We start from the raw sequence: 22602 nt of genomic DNA, 5'->3' as shown, positions 1-22602 counted from the left end.
ACCACTAAAATAACAAAGAGTTACAGCTAACAGGCCAACAAAGGATATAAAATGGAATTATAAAAAATATTCAACTAATTTAAAAGAAGACAGAGATAGAGGGACAAGAGAACAAAGAATTGGGACTAGTAGGAAACAAGTAGCAAGATGGTAATTTAAGCCTAACTATAATAAACAAACAAACAAACAAACAAATAATCATATTAGATGTAAATGGTCTAAATACCCCAATTAAAGGCAGAGATTGTCAGATGGATTAAAAAAGCAAGACCCACCTATATACTACCTATAGGAAATGCACTTAAAGATAAAGATACAAATAGGTTAAAAATAAAAGGATAAATAAAAATACGCAGGCATACCTTGGAGATATTGCGCGTTTGGTTCTAGACTACTGCAATAAAATGAATATTGCAATAAAGCAAGTAAAAGGAATTTTTTGGTTTCCCAGTGCAAATAAAAGTTATATTTATACTATACTGTAGTATAGTGTGCAATAATATTTATCTGTAAGTACTTTAAAAATACTTTATTGCTAAAAAAATACTAACCATCATTGGAGCCTTTAGTGAGTTATAATCACTGATCACAGCACCATTGCAAATACAATAATAGTGAAAAAATTTCAAATATTACAAGAACTACAAAATGCGACACAGAAACAAAGTGAACAAATGCTGTTGGGAAAATGGTGCAGACAAACTTGCTTGATATAGGGTTGCCACAAACCTTAAATTTATAAAAAAAAAAAATACCATCAGTGGGGCAGAATAAAGGGGAGCAATAAAACAAGGTATGCATGTACCATGTTAACATTTATGGAAAAAAAAGCGGTGTTTGCCGTATTCATATCAGATAAAGTAGATTGCAGAGCAAAGAATATCAAGTATAAAAAATGTCATTTCATAATGATGGCATTCTAAATGTTTATGTACCTCTTGTTATGTGTCTGTTACTATAACAGAGCTTCAACAATATATAAAGCAAAAACTAACAGAACTGCACAGAGAAATAGAAAAATCCAGAATTACACTCAGAGATTTCAACATCCCTCTTTCAACAATTGATAAAACAAGTAGATGATCAGAAAGTGTATATAAGATCTGAGCACTATCAAACAACTTGACCCAATTGGCACACAGATTGGAAAGGAAGTACAATTGTCTTTATTCACAAGCAACATGATCATCTGTATAAAAATATGAAATACTTAAGAATAAATCTGAAAAAAGTAGGTAATACTTGTACACTGGACACTACTAATCATTGCTAAGGGAAATTAAAGAAGACTTAAGTAAATGGAAACATATGCAGATGGACCAGAAGATTCAATATTGATAAGATACCAATTCTTCCCAAGCTGATCTAGATTCATTGCAATCCTTTTTTTTTAAGTCTCATTTTTAAGTAATCTCTACACTCAATATGAGGCTTGTACTCACAACCCCGGGATCAAGAGTCTCCCATGTTCCACTGACTGATCCAGCCAGGTGCCCCAGATTCATTGCAATCCTAATCAAAATCCTAGCAGTCTTGTGGAACCTGGGTGGGTCAGTCAGTTAATCACCCCCACATTTTGCTCCACGCTGGGTGTGGAGCCTACTTTAAAAAAAAAAAGAAAAGAACCTAGCAGGTTTTATTTAATAGGAATTGACAAGCTGATTCTAAAACTCACATGGAAATGCAAAAGACCCAATACACCAAAACAGTTTAGAGAAAGAATGACGACTTATAAAACTACAACAATGGAGACTGTAGTACTGGTATTAAGACAGATGAACGGATAAATGGAACTGAATAGAGAGTCCAGAAATAGACCGACATTTTTACTGTCAATTGATTTTTTGGCAAAGGTGAAAAGGCAATTCCTTGGAGAAAGGATAGTCTCTTCAACAAATGGTGCTGGAACATTTGGGTATCTATACACAAAAAGATAAACTTAAATCTATACCTCATACCATGTACAAAAATTAACTCAAAATGGCTCATACTTAAATGTAAACCCTAAAACTATCAAAGTTCTAGATGAAAACAGGAAAAATTTATGTGAACTTGAGTTAGGCAAAGATGTCTTAGCTACAACACCAGAAACATGATCTATAAAAGAACAAAGGAATAAAGTGGACTTCATCAAAGTGAGTAACTTCTGTTCTTTGAAAGGTACTGTTAGAATGAAAAGACAGGCCTCAGACTGGAAGAAAATAATTGCAAATCACATACACATCCAGAATATATAAAGAACTCTCAAAACCCAATAAAAACAATTTAAAAAGTGGACCAAAAAAATTGAATAGCTGCTTCACCAAAGCAGATATGAGGATGGCAAGTCAGCACAGGCAAAGTTGCTCAACATTGCATAGACGTGAGGGAATTTAAAATCACCATGAGATGCCACTACACATCTGTTAGAATGTGAACTGGCAAACTACTTTGGAAAACAGTTTGGCGGTTTCTTAAAAAGGAAGTGACAGGTCTATAATGACAGAAAGCAGATAAGTGTTTGCCTGGGGAAAGGAAAGGTGCTGGGAAGGAGGAATTACAAAGACACAAGAGGAAACTTGAGGTGTACTGGGTATGTTCAGTATGTTAATTGTGGTGGTTTCATGAGTGTATACATTTATCAAAACTTGTTAAATTGTACACTTTAAATATATACAGTTTTTTGTATGTCAATTAGATATCAATAAACCCGTTTTAAGAAAATCAAATGGAATGTTTACACATGTGAAAACTAAGGTTATTTGTAGAACTCTCATATACCAGTGATAAGAAGAACCCACAAAATAATAGAATCCACCAGGTAGAGAGTAGAAATATAGGCTTTTAGACTTAGTTTTCAGAATTTTGAAAGTCATAGAACCATAGAACCAGTTCTTGCTTTGGCTATGATTAATTTACCCTGCTCCTTTGAAGTCAGCCAATACTTGAAATGTTGAATTGCCCTGAAGATTTCTGTGGAATAATGAGATTATTTGAAAGTAAGTGTAGCTTACTGGGCAAGGTGGAAGGGCAGGTCATGGCTGTATTTAGCTATGAAAGAACTAGACCCTGAGCCTTTTTTGGAAAAGTGAGGAGGGCAGTGTGAAACTATGATGACTTGGCCCATCCTTGAAGAGAAGATGTGAGGACAGAAGATTTCTCCTGAGGCTGTGGAAATTCTGGGCTAACTTATGCTTACTTTGTCCTTATGCACACAGTGTATCTGCCAACTTATGAATGCTCTGGCTCTTAGTGGCTGTGGAGGTATAAACTTGGAATCCCAGCTGGAAAATATTATAAGTATACTGTTCAATCAGGTGAGTGCTGTGGGACTAGAAGCATCCTGGGCTTGCTTTTTCTCTCTTCTTTGGAGGTGATGGCTGTTGCAGCCCAGGTCACAACCTCCATAAATGCAGGTGTCTTTCACATGGTGACCTTAGCCATACAGATCTCAGGTTTCCCTGGAACAGGTAAATGCCCAGATTCTGGGCATAGACTCGGATATTCTCCATGAGGTAAATTGGGTACATTCTGTGTGTTTCTTGAAGGTCACAGACCTTTGTTGCTCCCCCTAATTTCTGGTTAAAGGGCAGGAGGTTCAAAACACTCCATCATGTCTGTGGGAAGTGTCAGGCCCTCTGTGTTGCAGCCTAAAGTAGGAAGAAGATAATTGAACATTTTGCAAAAAGGTGTTAACTTCTGTATGTTTAATTTGCTTGCCACTGGGGGCTGGGAATGTGGATTCCTGGGTTTTATTTTCCTATTCTCCTTTATTACTAAACACCACACTTTCCATGGATGCGTGCCTTGGTTCCTCCATCCACACCCATGGCCCCTAGTTTCAGTCCTCCCAGGCCTGATGGCCTTGGTCTCCCCACAGCTGAATGAAACAGTCAAGGACTCAGATCCTCACTCTGCATGGAACCACAGCCTTGCCCTGAAGGCTTTCTACATCCAGAGTAAGTTAACACAGTTCCCTAACCCCAGGTATTTGTGTGGGTGGGCAGTCAGAATAACTTTTGTGTCTCCCTGGACCGGAGCAGGGACCTAGGTTCCCATAAGGGTCTTCCATCCTTCTAGACAAGATGCAAAGTAATCCATGTGAGCTTTGCTTGAAATTCGAGGAATCTTGAGGGGCAAAGACATAGCTCCACTCCCTTCACCTGAAGTTGGCTTCCCTTTCTCCTTCAATGAATCCCAGCTTAGAAAGGTGATCTTGTCATTACAACACTGATGATCATGCGAGGTGTGCTAACCTATGGGAGGGCACATGGTGGGGCAGTGGAGGGAAAGGGCCCAGCTCAGGGAAAGCATCTAGCCACATGCTTGGCACATGGGGCTAGATGCTTTTCCTCCTTCTTTTCTCCAACCTAAAGGACCCTAATTTATCTGGTTCATGGCATCATGGTTTGCTATAAGCATGATTTATTTCTACTTACCACTCGCTAGTTAAACATACCGTGATTCCCTTGTATTTGCACCCTTCTGATAGCCAAGTTATACAATGATCAGGTGGTATTCTTAATACAAAAGAACATGCAAGCCAGTGATCCAGACAAGATAGTATCAGCCCTTCAAGTTTTCATGGATGTGTTCCAGGAAGGTGAGTGGGAATTGGCCTGGTGTTGGGGATATTCTTTCCTATGAGAGCTCTTTTCTCTGGAAGACAGTCCCACGTGTAAGTTAAAGGCACAGTTTTAAACTTAATGTAAACTGAAAGTAAACTCAATAGGTTTAAATCTGGGCAGATTGCTTTTAGTCTGTGCCTCTGTTTCCTCACCTTAAAGTGGTGGTAATATTAGTACCTACCTTTAGGGTTTTTTTAGTGAAGATTAGATGAGAAAATATATGTGAGGTGCTTAGACCATTTCCCAATATGCAGTCAGTTTTATAGTCGTTTAGTCTGTGATTATTATCTTGGGGAATAAGCTTCAACTCCAATCAAGTGTTTGCCAAACCTTCGCTGTATGTCTAGCACAGTGCAAGGCACTGCAAATAGACTCTTAAATAAGACATAGTCCCCGCTCTCAAAGAGTTCACTATTGAGTTGGGATTATAAGGCTGTCCAGACAGTGAAACAATGCAAGATAATATGTGAAAAGTTGTTTAAATGTGAGCATGGTTATGTGCAATAGGAATACGGAGAAGGGGTCATTCGGGAGATGGGTTGGGCTCTGTGTAGGAGATGTACTGAGAGCAGGGAAGGAGATTGTAATGGTGAGTTAGGAGAGGGAATTCACATAAAGAAGAGCAGTTGTCATAGTTTTAAAGGTTGAGATGTATGGGGCGGGGGGTACTGTTTTGACCGGGGAGGTGGGCAATCATAGGAGACTGGAAAGAGCTGGGACTCCAATGCCAGCTTGAGGAAAAGTTTTCCGTCACTCTTCAGTCTGGTTTGAAGCAGAGGGATGGTGGAGATAATCTTTGGGAGCTCTATCTGGCCCTTGAAGACCAGCACAGTACCTGGAATTCCTCCCACCTGTCTGTCTTCTTGTGCCTCCCAATACAACAGAGGAGGAGGAAGGAAACTGATCCCCAGCTGCATGTCTGTCTTTTCTCCAGCACCCCAGACACAGCAACTAAAGAATGAAGTGATGCATTCAGTCATAATCATGATTCAGGAGGATCTCAAACCAGTGAGCAGAAAGGCTGAATGTTTGGGCTGGGAGGGCAATTGCTTTCTTGAGACCTTGAAGTTGTGTAAAATGGAGAGGGGAGGCTGTTCATGGATGAGGAGAGAGGTAAGGCATCCCCTTACCAAGACCCTCCTGGTCTCAGACTCTGCCCATGGGTTACATTTGGGCTCTTCAGAGCCTGAGAAGGATTTGAGAAGTGAACAGGTGGTTCCTACCTATTTTCTTAGCCTTGTCAGTGGGGACACAGAGCTCTAAAGAATGCTAATTCTGCCCCCTAAAAATTCAGTTTATTTGGGGAGAGAAGACCTCAAACATCATATCTAGCATAGGGTCTGAGAAGCCATATTTTTAACAAGCTCTGCCAGAATTGGAGGCAGCAGAGACTGCTCCCAGCTCTGAATCATGCAGGACAGGGAGCAGAAGAGCAGCAGTTTAGGGTGCCAGGTGGACAACAATGGCACCATCCCTAAAAACAAAGTCCTAAATCTTCAGAAGGTTGATGGAGAGACTGGGATCTTGAGGGCTGGACCCTCAGGACTTATGTGATTCATTCCTGTCTTTCCCTATGAAGGCCAGAACATGGGACTTTTCCTGGGCTCTGATTTCTCCCTACCCAACACTTCTGTCAATTTCTTATCTTATATAAGGTGTGGGCAAGCTAAGTGCTTACAGTTCTTCAGGAGAATGGTAGGAACTTAAATGGGCTAGAACTTCAGGGTGGAGTAGGGTGGTCAGGTTCAGTGGCTGGTTGTCTGTCATCACCTGGAGACCAGGGAAGAGTCACACTGGGCTTGACGTTGGGAGATCTGAGTCCCTTGAAGACACCCCTCACCTGCTCTGGTCCTCTGTGTTCTCACCTGGAACATGAAGTGTCATACTGATGTGTCTTCCTATCTTGTCATGTGATGGTCTGTGACCCGCCCCCCCCACAGGTGCGGAAGGCCCTCCTGAACTTCATTGAGATGCTGGGCCAGCATGACTACTTGGCCATGCCCCAGGGGAACGTCATCATCAACTATGTCATCAAGCTCAGTGAGTCTGCCTGCTCAGTGAGCAGGGGCCAGGCAGGGAGGGGACCAAGGGTGGGAGCAAAAGAAGGGCAGGTTTGGGAGTAGAAGGGAAAGAAGAAGAGGGCATGGTTGGCACAGTGGGAAGGGGCTTTGGTGTCTAAAATTCTGAGCAGTGAGCCAGGGGAGGCCTTGAACCAGAAGACTCAGTTAGCATTGGTTTCAGATTTAAATCTTTTCCTTTCTTATTCCAGAATGAAGAGGACATCCAGCTAATGTGTTCCAAAATCCTACAGATGGTACAAGCAGCTAGGGTCAAAGAGACTTCTTCATCTCCTCCTCCCCTGGCTGCCCAGATCACTACCCTGACCCCCAGATTGCATTCTCTCTGCCTACTCCCTACCCCCCACTCCATCTAACCTAACCCCTTGTACTGTCCCTTCCACCATCCCCACCTCTATCTGTTCCCACTTGAGTGCCTGAGGCTCCTCTGAGAAATGGCTCAGTGGAGCAGAGGATCACTGGATTGTAAACCTGGAGGCCTGAGACTGGGTCCTGCTCAGCCAGTTTTTGGCTAGAAAATCTAGAGTAAATTACTCTCCAGGCTACAGTTTCTCCTGTAAAAAAGTGGGTGGTTATCCACCCTCCCTGCTCTTAGCAACCTCCAAGGATTCCTGGAGACTCCTACGAGTTGTTATGTGGGTCAGAGTTGAGTCAGGGGCCATGGGAAGAAAAGGACAGCTGTGATTTACTCTTCTTCCCAGAGACCCCTTCTCCCTCCCAGTAAGCTGTCTCCTGACTGCTAACATGTCTTCTGCCCCTGGAATGTTCCCCAGTGAAGGCGATTACAAGTCACACAATTCCAAATTTCAAGAAGCCCCTCTATTTAATCAAGTCCTTGCTGCAGGACCTTGGTTATGGTTTACCAACATGCAGTGGAAAGGGGGAGAGGGCGAAAGGGAAGGGGGACTATGAATGGGATGGGGGTCTGTGTATACAGGTCTCAAATGCCCCTCCAAGAAAGGAAGACAAAGCCATAGGGTTGAAGAACTTATGATTGGGGCTGATTTGGAGCTTGACATCGAATCCCTTGCCACATCTTCTGCCAGGTGTCCTTGCCCAAACTGATCACCTTGGCGTGCCAGCCCAGCAACACCTTGGCCTTCGTGCTGCTGAGTAAGACAGCCACAAACATGGCTCTGAAGGCCCGGTCCCTGGGCAGGTCCCCTACCTTAGCAGCTTTCACCTCAGCTGTAAGTACACGGGACGGGGCGGGGGGCAGATTGTGGAGAGGGGGCAGCTGTGAAAGCACAGGCTGCCCCAGGCAGGAGGGTAGGGTGGGACAGGGACTGAGACTCCAAAGGGGTCATGGGTGTGGGGAGAGGTGCGGCTGTGAGCCTGGGCCAGGACGTAAGAGGAAGACAAAGGGTTAGGACAGCAGCTTGATGCCATTTGGCTCTTCATATGAATGAAAAGGGGATTCTTCTGGAAGAGAGGCAACCCCCCACACAGATCCTTCTTGCCTTTATTCCTCGTCTTAAAACACTGGAGTAGAGATGTGAGAACTTTGTTGTTAATTACAAAGTAATGTGTACACAGACATTCCTGACCCTTAGTTCTTCCTTTGCCCTGACTCTGAGCCTCACTCTGTACTCACCCCACCCCTGACCGCTAGTTCCAGAGGGAGTCAGAATTGAGGTGAGGATATCTGTTCGGCACATTACTTGGGGGGGGTGTGTGTTTGTGTGTTTGGAAAATAAGCATTCTTTGTTACGGTTTAAAAGGAGGAAAGTTAGCAAATGACTTTCCCAGTGTTGAGACTGCTTTCCCAGTGTGAACAATAGACATTTAAAAGATGGACTTAGGGTTTTCAAATATGAAAAGCTACATTTAATAAAATGTGTACAACTTCTCAGAATAGTGGGAGATGCTTTCAAGGTATAAACTAATACGGGCGCCTGGGTGGCTCAGTCGTTAAGCGTCTGCCTTCAGCTCAGGTCATGATCCCAGGGTTCTGGGATAGAGTCCCACATCGGGCTCCCTGCTCCGCAGGAAGCCTGTTTCTCCCTCTCCCACTCCCCCTGCTTGTGTTCCTGCTCTCGCTATGTCTCTCTCTGTCAAAAAAATAAATAAAATCTTTAAAAAAATAAATAAATAAATAAAAAATAAACTAATAGAATGCGCTCATGAGTAGTGATCATTTACCATGTTTTGGCTGGACAATGCCTTTCTTCCCTAGTCTGTCTATTTAATTTTTTTTTTATTGTGGTATAGGTGACATACAATGTTATATTAATTTCAGGTGGGGGCACCTGGGTGGCTCAGTCAGTTAAGTGTCTGCCTTTGGCCCAGTTCATGATTCTCAGGATCCTGGGATCGAGCCCCTCATTGGGCTCCCTGCTCAGCAGGAAGCCTGTTTCTCCCTCTCCCACTCCCCCTGCTTGTGTTCCCTCTCTCGCTGTCTCTCTCTCTGCCATAAATAAATAAATAATCTTTAAAAAAAAAACAACAACACAAAATGTCGCAATCCCCATGGCAATGGCACCAATAATTGCTCTCCACTTTGCTTTTTCTCCTCCCTTGAAGAATGGATAGTGGGCTGCTGGTGGGAGAGGGGCCTGAAGGTTGGGCATCCTGGAGCTGGCACTGACTCTGTCCTCTTTTATCCTCTCTTTAACTTAGCTACCCAGTTCATCTCCCCACAGAAACTCCTGACCCATCTTGTGGTAAGTGATAAATGTACAGGATGAATACTATCCATCCATCCATCCATCCATCCATCCATCCATCCCCACATTCCACAAATAGTTGAGTACTACTCTATTCCAGGCATTGTGCTGGGCATGGAATAAGGGGTAGGGCCAAAGATCACAGGTGCTTTGGGGAGAGGTGATCAAACAGCTTGGAGGAGGGAACTGGGAGCATAGTTCTGGGAGCTGAAGATGGGGAAGGGGTAAGGGTTGGGGAAGGCCTGGCCTGTCTCCTATGTGGCCTTATAGTGAGCTGTTCTCTGTTGATCTTGGACAAGTCCACATGCCTTTTTGGATCTAATTTTTTCAGCAAGAATGTTTTGAGTTTCTCTATGTACCCAGACATTATGTTCTAGACATTATGAACACTTGGAAAGACAAGGTATGGAACTGCCCTTGAAGTGTTCATAGTCTTAGTGGGAAGGACGAGCCTGGGAATAACCACCCATAATGTAGTGTGATAAATGTTAGTAGAGGAATACACAAGTTGCAATGGGATCTTAGAAGAACAAGGGGCTGACTTGGTCTCCAGGAATCAGAGGGGGCAACGTTTTGAGAGCATCTTGTAGAACATGTAGGAGTTCACAGGTGGAAAAGAATGGGAAAGGGCTAAGCTTCAGCTCTACCATTCTATGGGTTTGTTCTGATTTTCTTCCTTCTCTTCCCTTAAATCCTTTCTCTGCCTCCTGCTTGCTTCTCGTGTTTCTCAGATATTTTCCCTGAAGCCCTATAGAGAAAAGGAGTTTGGTGTAAGCTCTCTAGGGCTACTACATGCCCTGCATCCTATCACCTCCTTGGACCCTGTTATCAACTCGAATGTGGGCCAGCTGTGGATGAAGGAGATCCCCCAGATGTTGCAGATACTGGATGGTGAGGGTTTGGCTGTGAGGTGGGAAGAATGGAGCTGGGGCATTGGGGCAGACTCCAGAAGAGATGAAGTCCCGAGGTGCAGGATGGATCTTCCTTGGGGTGAGGAGAACCGGGACCAGTCTCTGTCTTTCTGAGATGCGGTTTGGATAGGCCTGCTTATTTGGACCATGTTCTGCACTGAGCAGATATGCAGCCCAGAGTTCTGTGACTCCAGAGTTCCCAGAACTCTCCTTCTTGTGGGCAGAGGTTCAGGAAAGAGTGTGGGCTTTGGAACCAGAGACCCAGGTTTGTATCCTTGCTCTAACACTTGCCAGCTGGGTATGTTTGACCTTTGAAAAGTCATACATTTCCTGGAGCCTCTGAAAAGAAGGGGGAACAATTATCTTGTAGGATCATGATGAAAATTAAATGAGAGGATGGGCACAAAGCCCTTAGAATAGCGTTCAAATGTTGGTTCTTTTTCCCTGGCCAGGGCCTTCTGGTCAGGCAGGCCCCTATACTCTCTTCTTTCCTAGATCACACTGAGGAGAACCTGGATGAGGAGGAGTGGGAGGACAGGCTGCTTCAGGTACGCACTCTAAGAGACATACCTTTCTCCACACTTGCCTTCCTTCCCCTCTTCAGGATCCTGAGGGAGAAGAGGCCCCACACCCCCTGAGACTGAGACATGATTGAGGGACCTCCCTACTCAAGAGAACCTCTTTGACTCCAGGATTGGAATGTGCACTATATGCTTGGGAGCAGAGGGGAGAGCTATTTACTTGGCTGGTTGGGGTTGGTCAGAAAAGCTTTCTCAAAGGTGGTCCACCATCTCAGTTCACTTAGGACTGTCCTGGTTTTAGCTCTAAAAGTCCAGCATACTAGGAAATGCCTCAGTCCTGGGCAAACTGGGAAGATCAGTCACTCTACAGACGAATGATTAAGTCTGGAAAGATGAGTAATCTGCCAGCTAAGCAGTAATTTGCCAGCTAAGCAGAGAAGCCGGTGCCTTAGGTCAGGTTTCATAGAAGCAGAGCCTAAGGTGGGGGTCCTTGTCAAGTGATTTGGCAAGAAAGTGCTCTCAGGAGAAGCTGTGATCAAGTAAAAGGAACAGGGTAGAAAGAGGAGAGGCTAAGCAAGGATGTGGGGAGACCTGGATGGAAACTACACCGCAGAGTCTATCCTGCTAAGAGACAAGTGAGGGGGGCTTTTGTATCTCCCCACCCCTCCACCTCTCTGTCACTGGTGCCAGGCTTCTATGGTTGGTATGGGGCAGGGATGGGAGAGAGAAGAATGTAACTCTCAGGCACCTACAGGCAAAGAGACCCAAAAAGGCTTACAGGTGGGAACTGCTCACAATGGTGCCTGCAACCAGGGAAGGGAAGGAAACTTCGGCTCTGGACAAGGCTTGAAGAGCATCTGCTAGAGGAAGAAAAGGTGCCCATCTAGAGGGGGCTCTGGGGGAAAGGTGACACATTCATTGAACATCTGGTATACCCTGTTTGTCTACTGTGTCAGGCACTCTGTAAGCATTGGAGTAGATCAATGAACAAGACATACACACAATGACCAAGACATACAATGAACAAGACATAAAGCTCCTGAGCTTTATTCTCATTGGAGAGGAGAGGTTGGGGAGAGTTAAGAACTAACCAAATAAACACATAAACAAGATGACTAGTGATTGTGAGGAAGCTTTGAATCAAAGAAGCAGGATGGTGAGCTAGAGAGGAATTTAGGAGGTCAGGGAAGGCTCACTGAGACATGATCAGAAAGATGAGAGTGAGACAGCATTTTGAAGAGCGCAGAGAAGATTCCAGACAGGGGAAATGGGAAATATAGAAACCCTGAGGTAGGAAAGTGTTGAGTACATAAATACAGATATTACAAGGTAGACAGGGTAATGAATAGCAAGCAAGGATAAAGGCTACAGAAATTCAGAAGAGGGAGAGATATAGATTACTTTTTTGATTATGCTATTTTAATTTTTAAATTATGCAAATTTAAGGAACTGGGGTTTTTTTATTATTTTTTTAAAGATTTTATTTATTTATTTGAGAGAGAGAGAATGAGAGAGAGCACATGAGAGGGGTTAGGGTCAGAGGGAGAAGCAGACTCCCTGCCGAGCAGGGAGCCCGATGCGGGACTCGATCCAGGGACTCCAGGATCATGACCTGAGCCGAAGGCCGTCGCTTAACCAACTGAGCCACCCAGGCGCCCTGTTTTTATTTTTTTTCAAGTGAAGCTTTGTTATTAAAATTTATTTTTGTGTTTGTTTTTTTTTAACTTATTGTTTATTCAAGTATAACCAACATACAGCATTATATTAGTTTCAGATGTACAATATGGTGACTCAACAATTTTTTACATTTCTCAGTGCTCATCAAAATAAGTGTACTCTTAAGTCCCCCTACCCATCTTCCCTCTGGCAACCACCAGTTTATTCTCTGTATTTAAGAGTCTGTTTTTTTGTTGGTCTCTTTTTTCTCTGTTCGTTTGTTTCATTTCTGAAATTCCACATATGAGTGAAATCATATCGTATTTGTCTTTCTATATTTCACTTAGCGTTATACCCTCTATATCCATCCATGCAGTTGCAGATGGCAAGATTTCATTCTTTTCATGGCTGAATAATATTGCATTCCACATCTTTATCCATTCATCTATCAATGGACTGGGTTGCTTCCATTTCTTGGCTATTGTAAATAATTCTGCAATAAGCATCAGGGTGCATATATCTTTTTGAATTAGTGTTTTCATTTTCTTTGTGTAAATACCCAGTAGTGAAATGGCTGGACGATGTGGTTAGTCTATCTTTAATTTTTTGAGGAACGTCTGTACTGTTTTCCACAGTGGCTGCCCCTGTTTGCATTCCCACCAACAGGACACAAGGGTTCCTTTTTCTCTCCATTCCCACAAACTCTTGTTATTTCTTGTTTTTTTTTTTTTTATTTTTTAGCCATTTTGACAGGTGTAAAATGATATCTCATTGTGGTTTTGATTTGCATTTTCCTGACAATTAGTGATGTTGAGCATCTTTTCATGTGTCTACTGGCCATCTATATGTCTTCTTTGGAAAGATGTCTATTCAGGTCCTTTGACCATTTTTTAATTGGATTATTTGCTTTTTTGGTGTTGAGTTGTATACATTTTTTATATATTTTAGATATTAGCTCCTTGTCAAATATATATTATTTGCAAATATCTTCTCCCATTCAATAGGTTGCATTTTTGTTTTGTTGATGCTTTCCTTCATTGTGCAGAAGCTTTTTATTTTGGTGCAGTCCCAATAGTTTAATTTTGCTTTTGTTTCCCTTGTCTGAGGAGACATAGCTAAAAAAATGTTTCTATGGCTGATGTCAAAGAAATTACGGCCTATGTTTTCTTTTAGGAATTTTATGGTTCCAAATGAATACATTTATGTCTTCAATCCACTTTGAGTTTAGTTTTGTGTATGGTGGTAAAAAAATGGTTTAGTTTCCTTCTTTTACATGTGGCTATCCAGTTTTCCCAACATCATTTGTTGAAAAGACTGTCTTTTTCCCATTGTATATTCTTGCCGCCTTTGTCTTAGATTAATTGACCATAAAATCGTGGGTTTGTTTCTGGACTCTCGATTCTGTTCCATTGATTTATGTGTCTGTTTTTGTGCCAGTACCATACTGTTTTGATTACTACAGCTTTGTAGTGAAGTTTGAAATCTGGGATTGCTTTGTTCTTCTTTTTCATGATTGCTTTGGCGATTCAGGTTTTTTGTTTGTTTGCTTTTTTGGTTTGTTTGTTTCTTGTGATTCCACAAATTTTAAGATTATTCTAGTTCTGTGAAAAATGCTGTTGGTGTTTTGATGGGGGTTCCATTAAGTTTGTAGATTGCTTTGAGTAGTATGGACATTTTAACAATATTGGTTGTTCCAATCCATGAGCATGGAATATCTTTCCATTTGTTTGTGTCATTATCCCGATATCAAAGTCAGATAAAGGCATTATAAAAAAAGAAAACCACAGGCCAATATCTCTGATGAACATAGATGCAAAAATGCTCAGCAAAATATTAGCAACCAGAATCTAAAATCATTCACCATGATCAAGTGGGATTTATTCCAGGGATGTGAGGGTGGTTCAATATTCACAAATTCATCAACATGATACATCACATCAATAAGAGAAAGGATAAAAACCATATGATCATTTCAATAGATGAAGACAAAGCATTTGACAAAGTACAATATCCATTCATGATAAAAACTCTCAACAAAGTAAGTTTAGAGAGAACATACCTCAACATAAGAAAAGCTATATATGAAAAACCCACAGCTAACATCATACTCAATGGTGGAAAACTGAGAGCTTTTCCCCTAAGATCAAAAACAAGATAAGGATGTCCACTCTCACCACTTTTATTCAACATAGTACTGGAAATCCTAGCCACAGCGATCAGACAAGAAAAAGAAATAAAACCCATCCAAGTTGGCAAGGAAGAAGTAAAACTTTCACTATTTGCAGATGACATGATATTATATACAGAATATCCTAAAACTCCACCAAACTGATAAATGAATTCAGTAAAGGATACAACAATAATATACAGAAATCTGTTGCATTTCTTTACACTTAATGAAGCATCAGAAAGAGAAATTAAGAAAATAATCTCATTTACAATTGCACCAAAAATCATAAAATACCTAGGGATAAACTTAACCAAGAAGGTGAAAGATCTGTGCTCTGAAAACTGTAAAACATTGATGTAAGGAACTTTTTATTTTCTAGCTGGAAATGGGAAGTATGTGGATCAGGGAAAGTTCCTAAAGGGATGATCCATACCCTAAGATGCCAAGAAATTAGAAATACAGCTTTCTCTTACCTCTAGCTTCAGCCCCTGCTCTATAGGATTACTGCCTTATCCAGATGCCCCCCAGAGAACAGGAGGGCCAGAGTGGAGGTTGGGGCAGTGGGGAAGGGTGCTGGCTGACAGTTTCAAAACCAGTTTGGGTAATGGCTATTCCCCAAGCTACCCTAACTTCATTCCAAGTTATGCATGACCCTGCCCTTTCACCTCTCCTAGGCTTTTCTATATAAATTCTTCGGATTTACCCTGCGGACCTCAAGGAATATGAAACTGGTGAAGATGATGCTCTCCTCCATCCTACAAGCTATCCACAAAGATCTGCAGGAGAGGGAGGTGAGGTGGAGGAACTGGCAAAGGGGAAACATTTTTCCTTTAAGAGGCAGGGTGATGAAGTAGTTAAAAGCTAAGACCTGGCAAGCTAGACAACCTGTTGGAATCCTAGGTCTGCCACTTTCTGTGTGCCCTTGGGCAAGTTATTTACTATTATTATTTTATTTTCTGACTCATTTCAGGAAGTTGCAATCATGATGCACATTTATCCCTAAATACTTCAGGGTGTACTACCTAAAAATAATGATATTCCCTTACATAATCAAAGCACAGTGATCAAAATTAGGAAGTTAACATTGCTACAGTACTATTACCTAATTTATAGACCTGATCTGAAAATGGCCAATTGTCCTACCAATGTTTTTTTTTAGAGCAAAAGAAAAACATTTTTTTTCTCCGGTCTGGGATCTAATTTAGAATCAAATAGTATGTTTAGTTATCATTTAGCTTTAATATTTTTAATCTGGAACAGTTCCTCAGTTTCTATTTTTCATGATCTTGACATTTAAAAATGTATGGACCATTGATTTTGTAGAATGTAGCTCATTTTTTGTTTGTCTCATATTTCTTCATGATTACGTTTAGATTATGTATTTTTGGTGGGAATACTATGGAACCTGTGTGTCATAGGATGGTTTTCAGGATTAAAAATATAAAAGCTCCTAGAACAATGCCTGGCACACAAGCACTCTCTAAGTGTTGCTTACTGGTAGAATTGGTGGCCGTGCTCTCAGGCATCCCCTCTCCAATGCCCCTTCCCGGCCAGATTCTCAGAGCATCCATCACCATCATGACTATCATCAGTTATTTACCAAGCCCAAGATGCAAACAGTATCATTGAGGAGACAAACATATATAGGAAGAAAACAGCTGGCTCCACAGAATAGCCTTACTAAAGGCAACATGAATGGTCACAGAGACATATAGTGGCTGTTGGGGTTGGGGGTGAGGACTTGGGCTAGTTGGGTCTAGATTAGGAGGGAAGTGGGTATTCCCTCTTGACATAATATTCCAAGATAAGAATTTTTGGGACCATGTCTACAGAACAGTCAGTGGCATAGTGGGACTGGAATACAGGGTTCTTTGACAGGGAGGTGAAAGTGACCTGTCTGCCAACACCTGGGGACAGATTGGATACAGAGATAAAGATTAAGAGGGCAGAGGATGTTCAGGATAGTTCCTGGGTTTCTGGCATGCTGGGAGGTGGTATCCTTCACTGAGATCAGGAATGCAGGACATAATGGGGAAGAAGATGATGCATTCAGTTTTGATGGGGAGAGTTTAGGGTGCTCCTGGTAGGGAGCCAGGTGGAGAGGCTCAGTATCCATGTAGATCTGGAACTCAGATCTGGGCTGCATGGCTGCATTTGGGAACAATTATATTTTCCCTGTCTGTAAAAGGGGGTTGATAATATTTACCTTAAAGCTTTAGCATGAGGATCAGTGAGATAGCATGTGTAAGGCTGGTACAAACTAAGCATTAAATATTCTGATGATGTCAGTGATGAAGATGATGATGATGATGATCAGGATGAGTGGAAGCCAAGGCTAAGGGATGGCATGGGAAGAGGGACAGACTAGAACCCTCTTCTGATATTCAACTAGTCCCTGCTTTCTTTCTTTTTTTTTTTTAAAGATTGGTTGATTGATTTGTCAGAGAGAGAGCACAAGCAGGGGAAGCAGCAGGCAGAGGGAGAGGGAGAAGCAGACTCCCCGCTGAGCAGGAACCCGATGCGGGACTCGATATCAGGACCCTGGGGCCATGACCGGAGCCGAAGGCAGATGCTTAGCGGGCTGAGCCACCCAGGCGCCCCGAGTCCCTGCTTTCTAACTAGGCAAAATTTTCCCTTCATCTACTTGGAGGCCAAAAGCCTACAAGTCCCATTAATACTTCATCCTTTGTAGAGGATCTGTTCCCTGGAACAACTGTAACTGTCCCTAGGTCCCCAGCACTCTGCCTCCTCTGCTGCAAAGTCTTAATGGCAGCCTATCCTGCACAAACAAGCCAGTTGACAGACAGCTGGCACCTGCCTGTCTGTGTTATATGTTCTTTTTGCTCTGTGCCGATATCCGGGTTGAGTAAGCTCTAGGAAGAGGCTTGGCTGACATTTAAGTCAAAGCGGCCTGCTATGAGGCAGAGGGATTTAAGTTAAAGACTGTTCCTGGCAAGAACTATAGAATCCCCAAGTTTCCCTTGCTCTTAGTCCCCACTCAGTCATCTCTTCCCACCGACAGCATTTTTCACTTAGTTGTCCTGCCACTATGTCCCACAAGACACATGCAGGGACTCCCTCCTTTCTCTCTCCCCAACTCTAGACAGGTCCCCTTTGCACCTGCCCATTTTGGTCAGTTTACCACTGTTTCCTGTTCTCCTGGGTTAAGAATATTGGCATTCTCTGTATGTCTTCTCTCTTTTCCGTTTCCTCTGATTATCCATCCAATCCTGTTGATAATGTGCCTTGGTTTTGTTCTTCCCTCCTGTTCCCTCCTCACAACCCTTCTCTGAACTTCTAGTGCATATAAGTATTCTCTATTCTGCAGTGTTAGATTTGATACTCCTAAGATTTTGCAAATCTGTGACTCTAATTTTTCACAATCTGGGATAATTTGCTTCTTTTTTCCCCCCATGCATTAAGCACCAAACAAATCTCTACTGAATTCATAGATGAATTCATATACATATGCAATGTCCCCACAGTTCACAAGCATTGTGCAGGGCGTGGTTCTCCTCTGGTCCATGATACTCAGGAAAGGCTTTTCTGGATGTTGTCAATTAGTATGAAAAATACAAAAATCAGACTCTTTAATTTTGACAAGCCCTGTGCCTCTTTATCTATCTATCTATTTATCTATCTATCATCTATCATCTATCATCTAATCTATCTATCTGTCTTTTAGAGTTTTTTTTTCATTGTAAGTGTGCTCGTTAATCCCCATCCCCTATTTCCCCCATCCCCCCACCCACTTCCCCTCTGGTAGTCATGAGTTTGTTCTCTATAGTTAAGAGTCTGTTTCTTGTAATTTGCTCCTTGAATTACTTCTTGCAAGGATGTTTGGTTCTCCATCTGGATTTTAAGTTGTTCAAGTCAGAGGAACCAAATTTTCCTTCCATTTCTTTTCTTTCCCTTTTCTCTCCCTTCTTCTCTCTAAATCCCGGGGTTTGGGAGAGCATAAAGGTGCCTGGATAACTCTTAGCTGTGGCGTGAGGTTGAGGCTATCCCCATTACAGGGCATTGCTGTGGCACTCAGTATTGTGTCCATGAAACATCTGAAGATAGTCCTGGACCAACTGCAAGTGTATAGTGCTATCCTCACTGACAAGGGCTCATCATTCATCCTCAAGCTAATGAAGGTGATGGCATTCCTGGGAACTCTGCCACCCTCCCACACAAAACCTTCTGAGGCATCCCCATCACTCAGACTCCCCACTTCTCTGAGGCCTTGTGACTCACCTATAAAGCTTCTATTTCCCTCTGACCAACTGTGGGGAAGTTTCATCCTCTTCTCCCTTTCCCATGTTCCCTTATGCCCATGCTTCAGGCCCTGGTATCATCAGTGGCATCCCCTTCCTCCCAGCTGTCCACCATTCCACAACCCCATCTTCCCTTCCAGGCCATCTAGCCAATCCATTCCTCCCTGAACCTCCATTCCCCCATCAGGCAAGGAGGATAAGATGAAGAGAAGGCAAGTTTCCCCCTTCCTCTTACAGGAACATCAGCAAAGGGAATGGGGGCTGGTCTGTAACATCATCTACTTAAGCTATAGCAAGATTATTTTAGCGAGCAAGGGAGACATCTTCACGCACTTAGATGACATCCTGGCCGTGGGCCTGCAACACTACCGCAACTGCATTGTAGAAAAGGTACTTCCTGCTTACTCTCCTTCTCCAGTGTCCCATCCCTGCCTTCTTTACCCTTCCTCTCCATGAAAATGATGCCTGGCCTTGAATGGAACAAGGGGGTAGGGCTATTACAGTTGCTTCAGGGGAGGTAAGGTGGGGGGGGTCCCTAAATAATTTTCCTACCTTTGTCATTTGTCCAGAGCATGTGCCCCTAGGGTAGGAGAAGAAGACTTTCCCAAATCCTGTTCATTTACCATCCAACTAGACGTCCTTTGGGAGAACTTATTTGGTAAAAAAGACAACTTGAGAGATAAGGAAACTAGCTAGATCTATCCTAATTTAAGAGTAAATATGAGGTGGGAACTCCAGAACCAGGTTGGTAAGAGGGGTTGCCCCTTCCCCCATAAAGATGCCACAGGCTTTGCTTCCCTAAGCTGTCCTCAGAGGGAAGTTGCAAGATCTCAGCCTAGAGAAAGCTATAGAAGCCTTAGCTTTTCATCTCCCAGATTTTGTGTAGGTAGTTTTCCCTTGCCCCAGGATCATTCCTACGTTGGAAATCTCTGAGCATACTGGTTGGTTCAGGATAAGAACCTGAAGCTGGAGTACCTGGACGCCCTGACCAAGCTAACAAACATCCTGAGCAGCCACCCCATGTCCTTTCAATTCAAGTTCCCTCAGAAACTAGAAATTGTAACCTTCATGGTGCTAAGTACAACTCAGGAGGTTGGAGGTGGAAATGCACAGAGGAGGGAGGATGGGTCTTCATGGAAGCCATTGGCAGTGCTCCTGGCCTTGGCCTGGAGGATAAAAGTCCAGATTTTCCAGTGTCCTTTTCCTACCTTTTCCTTTTTCCATCCTCAAGGTGGGTGTGAGTACTGTGGGGAAGGTATGGTTGGGAGTAGGACAGAAGTGCTGTCCTTGAGAGTTTTTGGAAATTCTAGGTTCCGGTTTCTTATGAATACAGTCTGGGGTAGGAGGAGGGGGAGGAAGACAAAAAAAAAAAATGTTCACATCCTCTTTGTCTCTGGGGTGGGGGGTGGGGTGGGTGTATTACAGGAGTTAATCAGGGAGGAGCCATTGAGTTCCATCTCCAGCTCCATTAGGCTGAGGGCAATGAACATCATCAGTGACTTCAGGTAATGATGTTCCAGCTACTCTGTCTTCCTTGCTCTGACTGGATTTCAGTTCTTTATATCCTACTCTGTCCCCACCTCACTTTCTGCCTCTGCTTCTAGGAATAGGGGGCCCCAGGCAGTAGTAGACATCTACTGGACAATGTCTGCCACCTCCTTTAACCAAGATTTTTTAGATGGGATTTTTGGAGCACCTGGCAGAGACCACCTCTCCCATTTTCACAGGCACTTGCTGTTGCTTCTGGTCCAGGCTTTCTTCTGCTTTCAGGGCTGTCCCTGACTAAATACCTACATATCTATCACTGACCATTTCCCCCATTCCCTCAAAATATCTGGGCAGCCAAAAAGTAATGTATCATCTCAAAATATCAGTACCCTTTCCTGTAATAGTTCCTCTTTCCCTTTGTTCCTTTCTTTCCATTTTCCTGGCATTTTATTTTATTTTATTTTATTTTATTTTATTTTTTTTTAAGATTTTATTTGTTTATTTGACAGACAGAGAGATAGCAAGAGCAGGAACACAAGCAGGGCGAGTGGGAGAGGGAGAAGCAGGCTCCCCGCCGAACAGGGAGCCCGATGTGGGACTCGATCCCAGGACCCTGGGATCATGACCTGAGCCGAAGGCAGACGCTTAACGACTGAGCCACCCAGGCGCCCTTTCCTGGCATTTTAAAACTTTGCTAGTTTCCTCCTTTTCTTCTTTTGTTACTTTTTCTTCTGGTAACTTCTTATTACCACCTGTCCCTCTGTCTCCACCATCTCTCTCTGTACCTTCCTCAGCTGTTATTCCTGGCCATTACTGTCTTGTTACATATTTGCTACTTCCTCCTGGATCTTAGGAAGCTCCGTCCCCTCATAGAAGTAGAAGAAAGAACAGAGCTACTCCGAATGTGCTGTAAGAGTGTGCTCTGCCTGCCACCTACAGAAATTTTGCAGAAGGAGGCATCCAGTTCCCAGGAGGCCCACACCACTGTGGTAATTAACTCTTTGATGTTTGTCTCTTTGTATTCAGTTTTTACTTTGGAGAGGATGAGAAGTATAGGTTTGGCAGTTACAGGTAAGGCTCTTCCACCTTCGTTGATAAAAATACAATCATTTGAAGAGGTTACTAGGTCATATAGTCTGAATGCAACTCATGAGATGTACTTCCTTCTTGAGAGCATGCATTGATTACTGCTGTCACACTTTAATATTCTGACCCAGAGGTGAACACGCGGTTCTTTAATTTTTAACTCTTGTACAACTGAAACCAGACTGAAAGGTTCAACATGATTTTACTAAAGTCCCATGGGTAAATAAGTTTAGAGAGTCCCAGGGGCAAGGGAGCTGAATCCATTTCCCACAGGGCCTATAGTGTTTCCTTGAGGGAAGGAAGAATGATTCACTTTTCTAATTTGCATTTGTATGTATAATTCTTAGGAATTCTTTCATGTTCTCTGATTACTCCTTTATCTTGATTGGTTGTTCTTGTTTTATTGATGCCACAATCTCCTGATTTTTTGAGGATATTAATAAGAATTTAAAAAAATAAAAGTTTCTATTTACTGAATTAGTTTTTTTTTTAGGGTCAGTTGGTCTGTTTGTTTATTTGGGCCTTTTCATCAGCTGTCTGATGGTCCTTCTTTGTCAGTTCATATTTATTTATGTTATGAAGGAAGGACTGGTACATACAGAGAAGGCTGAGGTGGGTTTCCTCTGGTTGTATCCCCATGAGGCCTTCCTCAATGTAGGTCTGGTTAGGGAGGGAAGGTATTTTGACAGGATTTGCCCATGTTTGGGGCAAACTGGGAACTCCCAGTCCACTAGGACAAACTGCACATCAGGCAGACATTTGTGCTCTGCTGAAAACAACAGAGGAATTTGTTTAAGTTAATAGCAGGCAAATGGCACTTGAAATGTTAGGTGGAAACTTGTGGAGCAGAATTTCTCAAGGAAAGCTTCCTGGGAGAGCTAGAGCACGGAGCTAAGTTTAGAAGGAGGGATGGGGCCGACATCTCAGCAACTCTTTGAGTTCTCTCTTCTCCCCTCAGGATTTGTTCAGGGAGACCCTGCAATCCCTTCTAAGGCTAATGGAGACACTTACTGTTGAGATGCCCTCTCGGATCCAGCACTGCTTGGAGGTCAGTGGGAAGGAGCCCCTGAAATTGGTATATTGGTTTCCTAGGGCTGCTGTAACAAAGTGTCACAACTGAGTGGCTTCAAACAACAGAAATATATTCTCTCACAGTTGTG

At 42.9% G+C, this 22602-nt stretch overlaps 1 protein-coding gene across 1 annotated transcript in view; it reads left to right on the top strand.

Annotated features, from left to right (window-relative positions):
* The window catches only part of LOC118535837 (uncharacterized), a 117094-nt gene that overhangs the window by 43640 nt on the left and 50852 nt on the right, over positions 1 to 22602 (top strand). The window contains exons 9-19 of the mRNA XM_078074148.1: positions 3198 to 3296; positions 6548 to 6647; positions 6877 to 6921; positions 7732 to 7875; positions 9305 to 9348; positions 10083 to 10242; positions 10758 to 10810; positions 15284 to 15400; positions 20294 to 20373; positions 21210 to 21345; positions 22401 to 22490. Of these exons, the coding sequence (XP_077930274.1) occupies positions 10206 to 10242; positions 10758 to 10810; positions 15284 to 15400; positions 20294 to 20373; positions 21210 to 21345; positions 22401 to 22490 (513 nt within the window). The 5' untranslated portion in view covers positions 3198 to 3296; positions 6548 to 6647; positions 6877 to 6921; ... (1 more) ...; positions 9305 to 9348; positions 10083 to 10205. The remainder of the gene's footprint in view (positions 1 to 3197; positions 3297 to 6547; positions 6648 to 6876; positions 6922 to 7731; positions 7876 to 9304; positions 9349 to 10082; positions 10243 to 10757; positions 10811 to 15283; positions 15401 to 20293; positions 20374 to 21209; positions 21346 to 22400; positions 22491 to 22602) is intronic.

This window comes from Halichoerus grypus, chromosome 6 (genome assembly GCF_964656455.1).
Source record: "Halichoerus grypus chromosome 6, mHalGry1.hap1.1, whole genome shotgun sequence".
Taxonomy (NCBI): domain Eukaryota; kingdom Metazoa; phylum Chordata; class Mammalia; order Carnivora; family Phocidae; genus Halichoerus; species Halichoerus grypus.
This window is presented reverse-complemented; position numbering and strand designations above follow the sequence as displayed.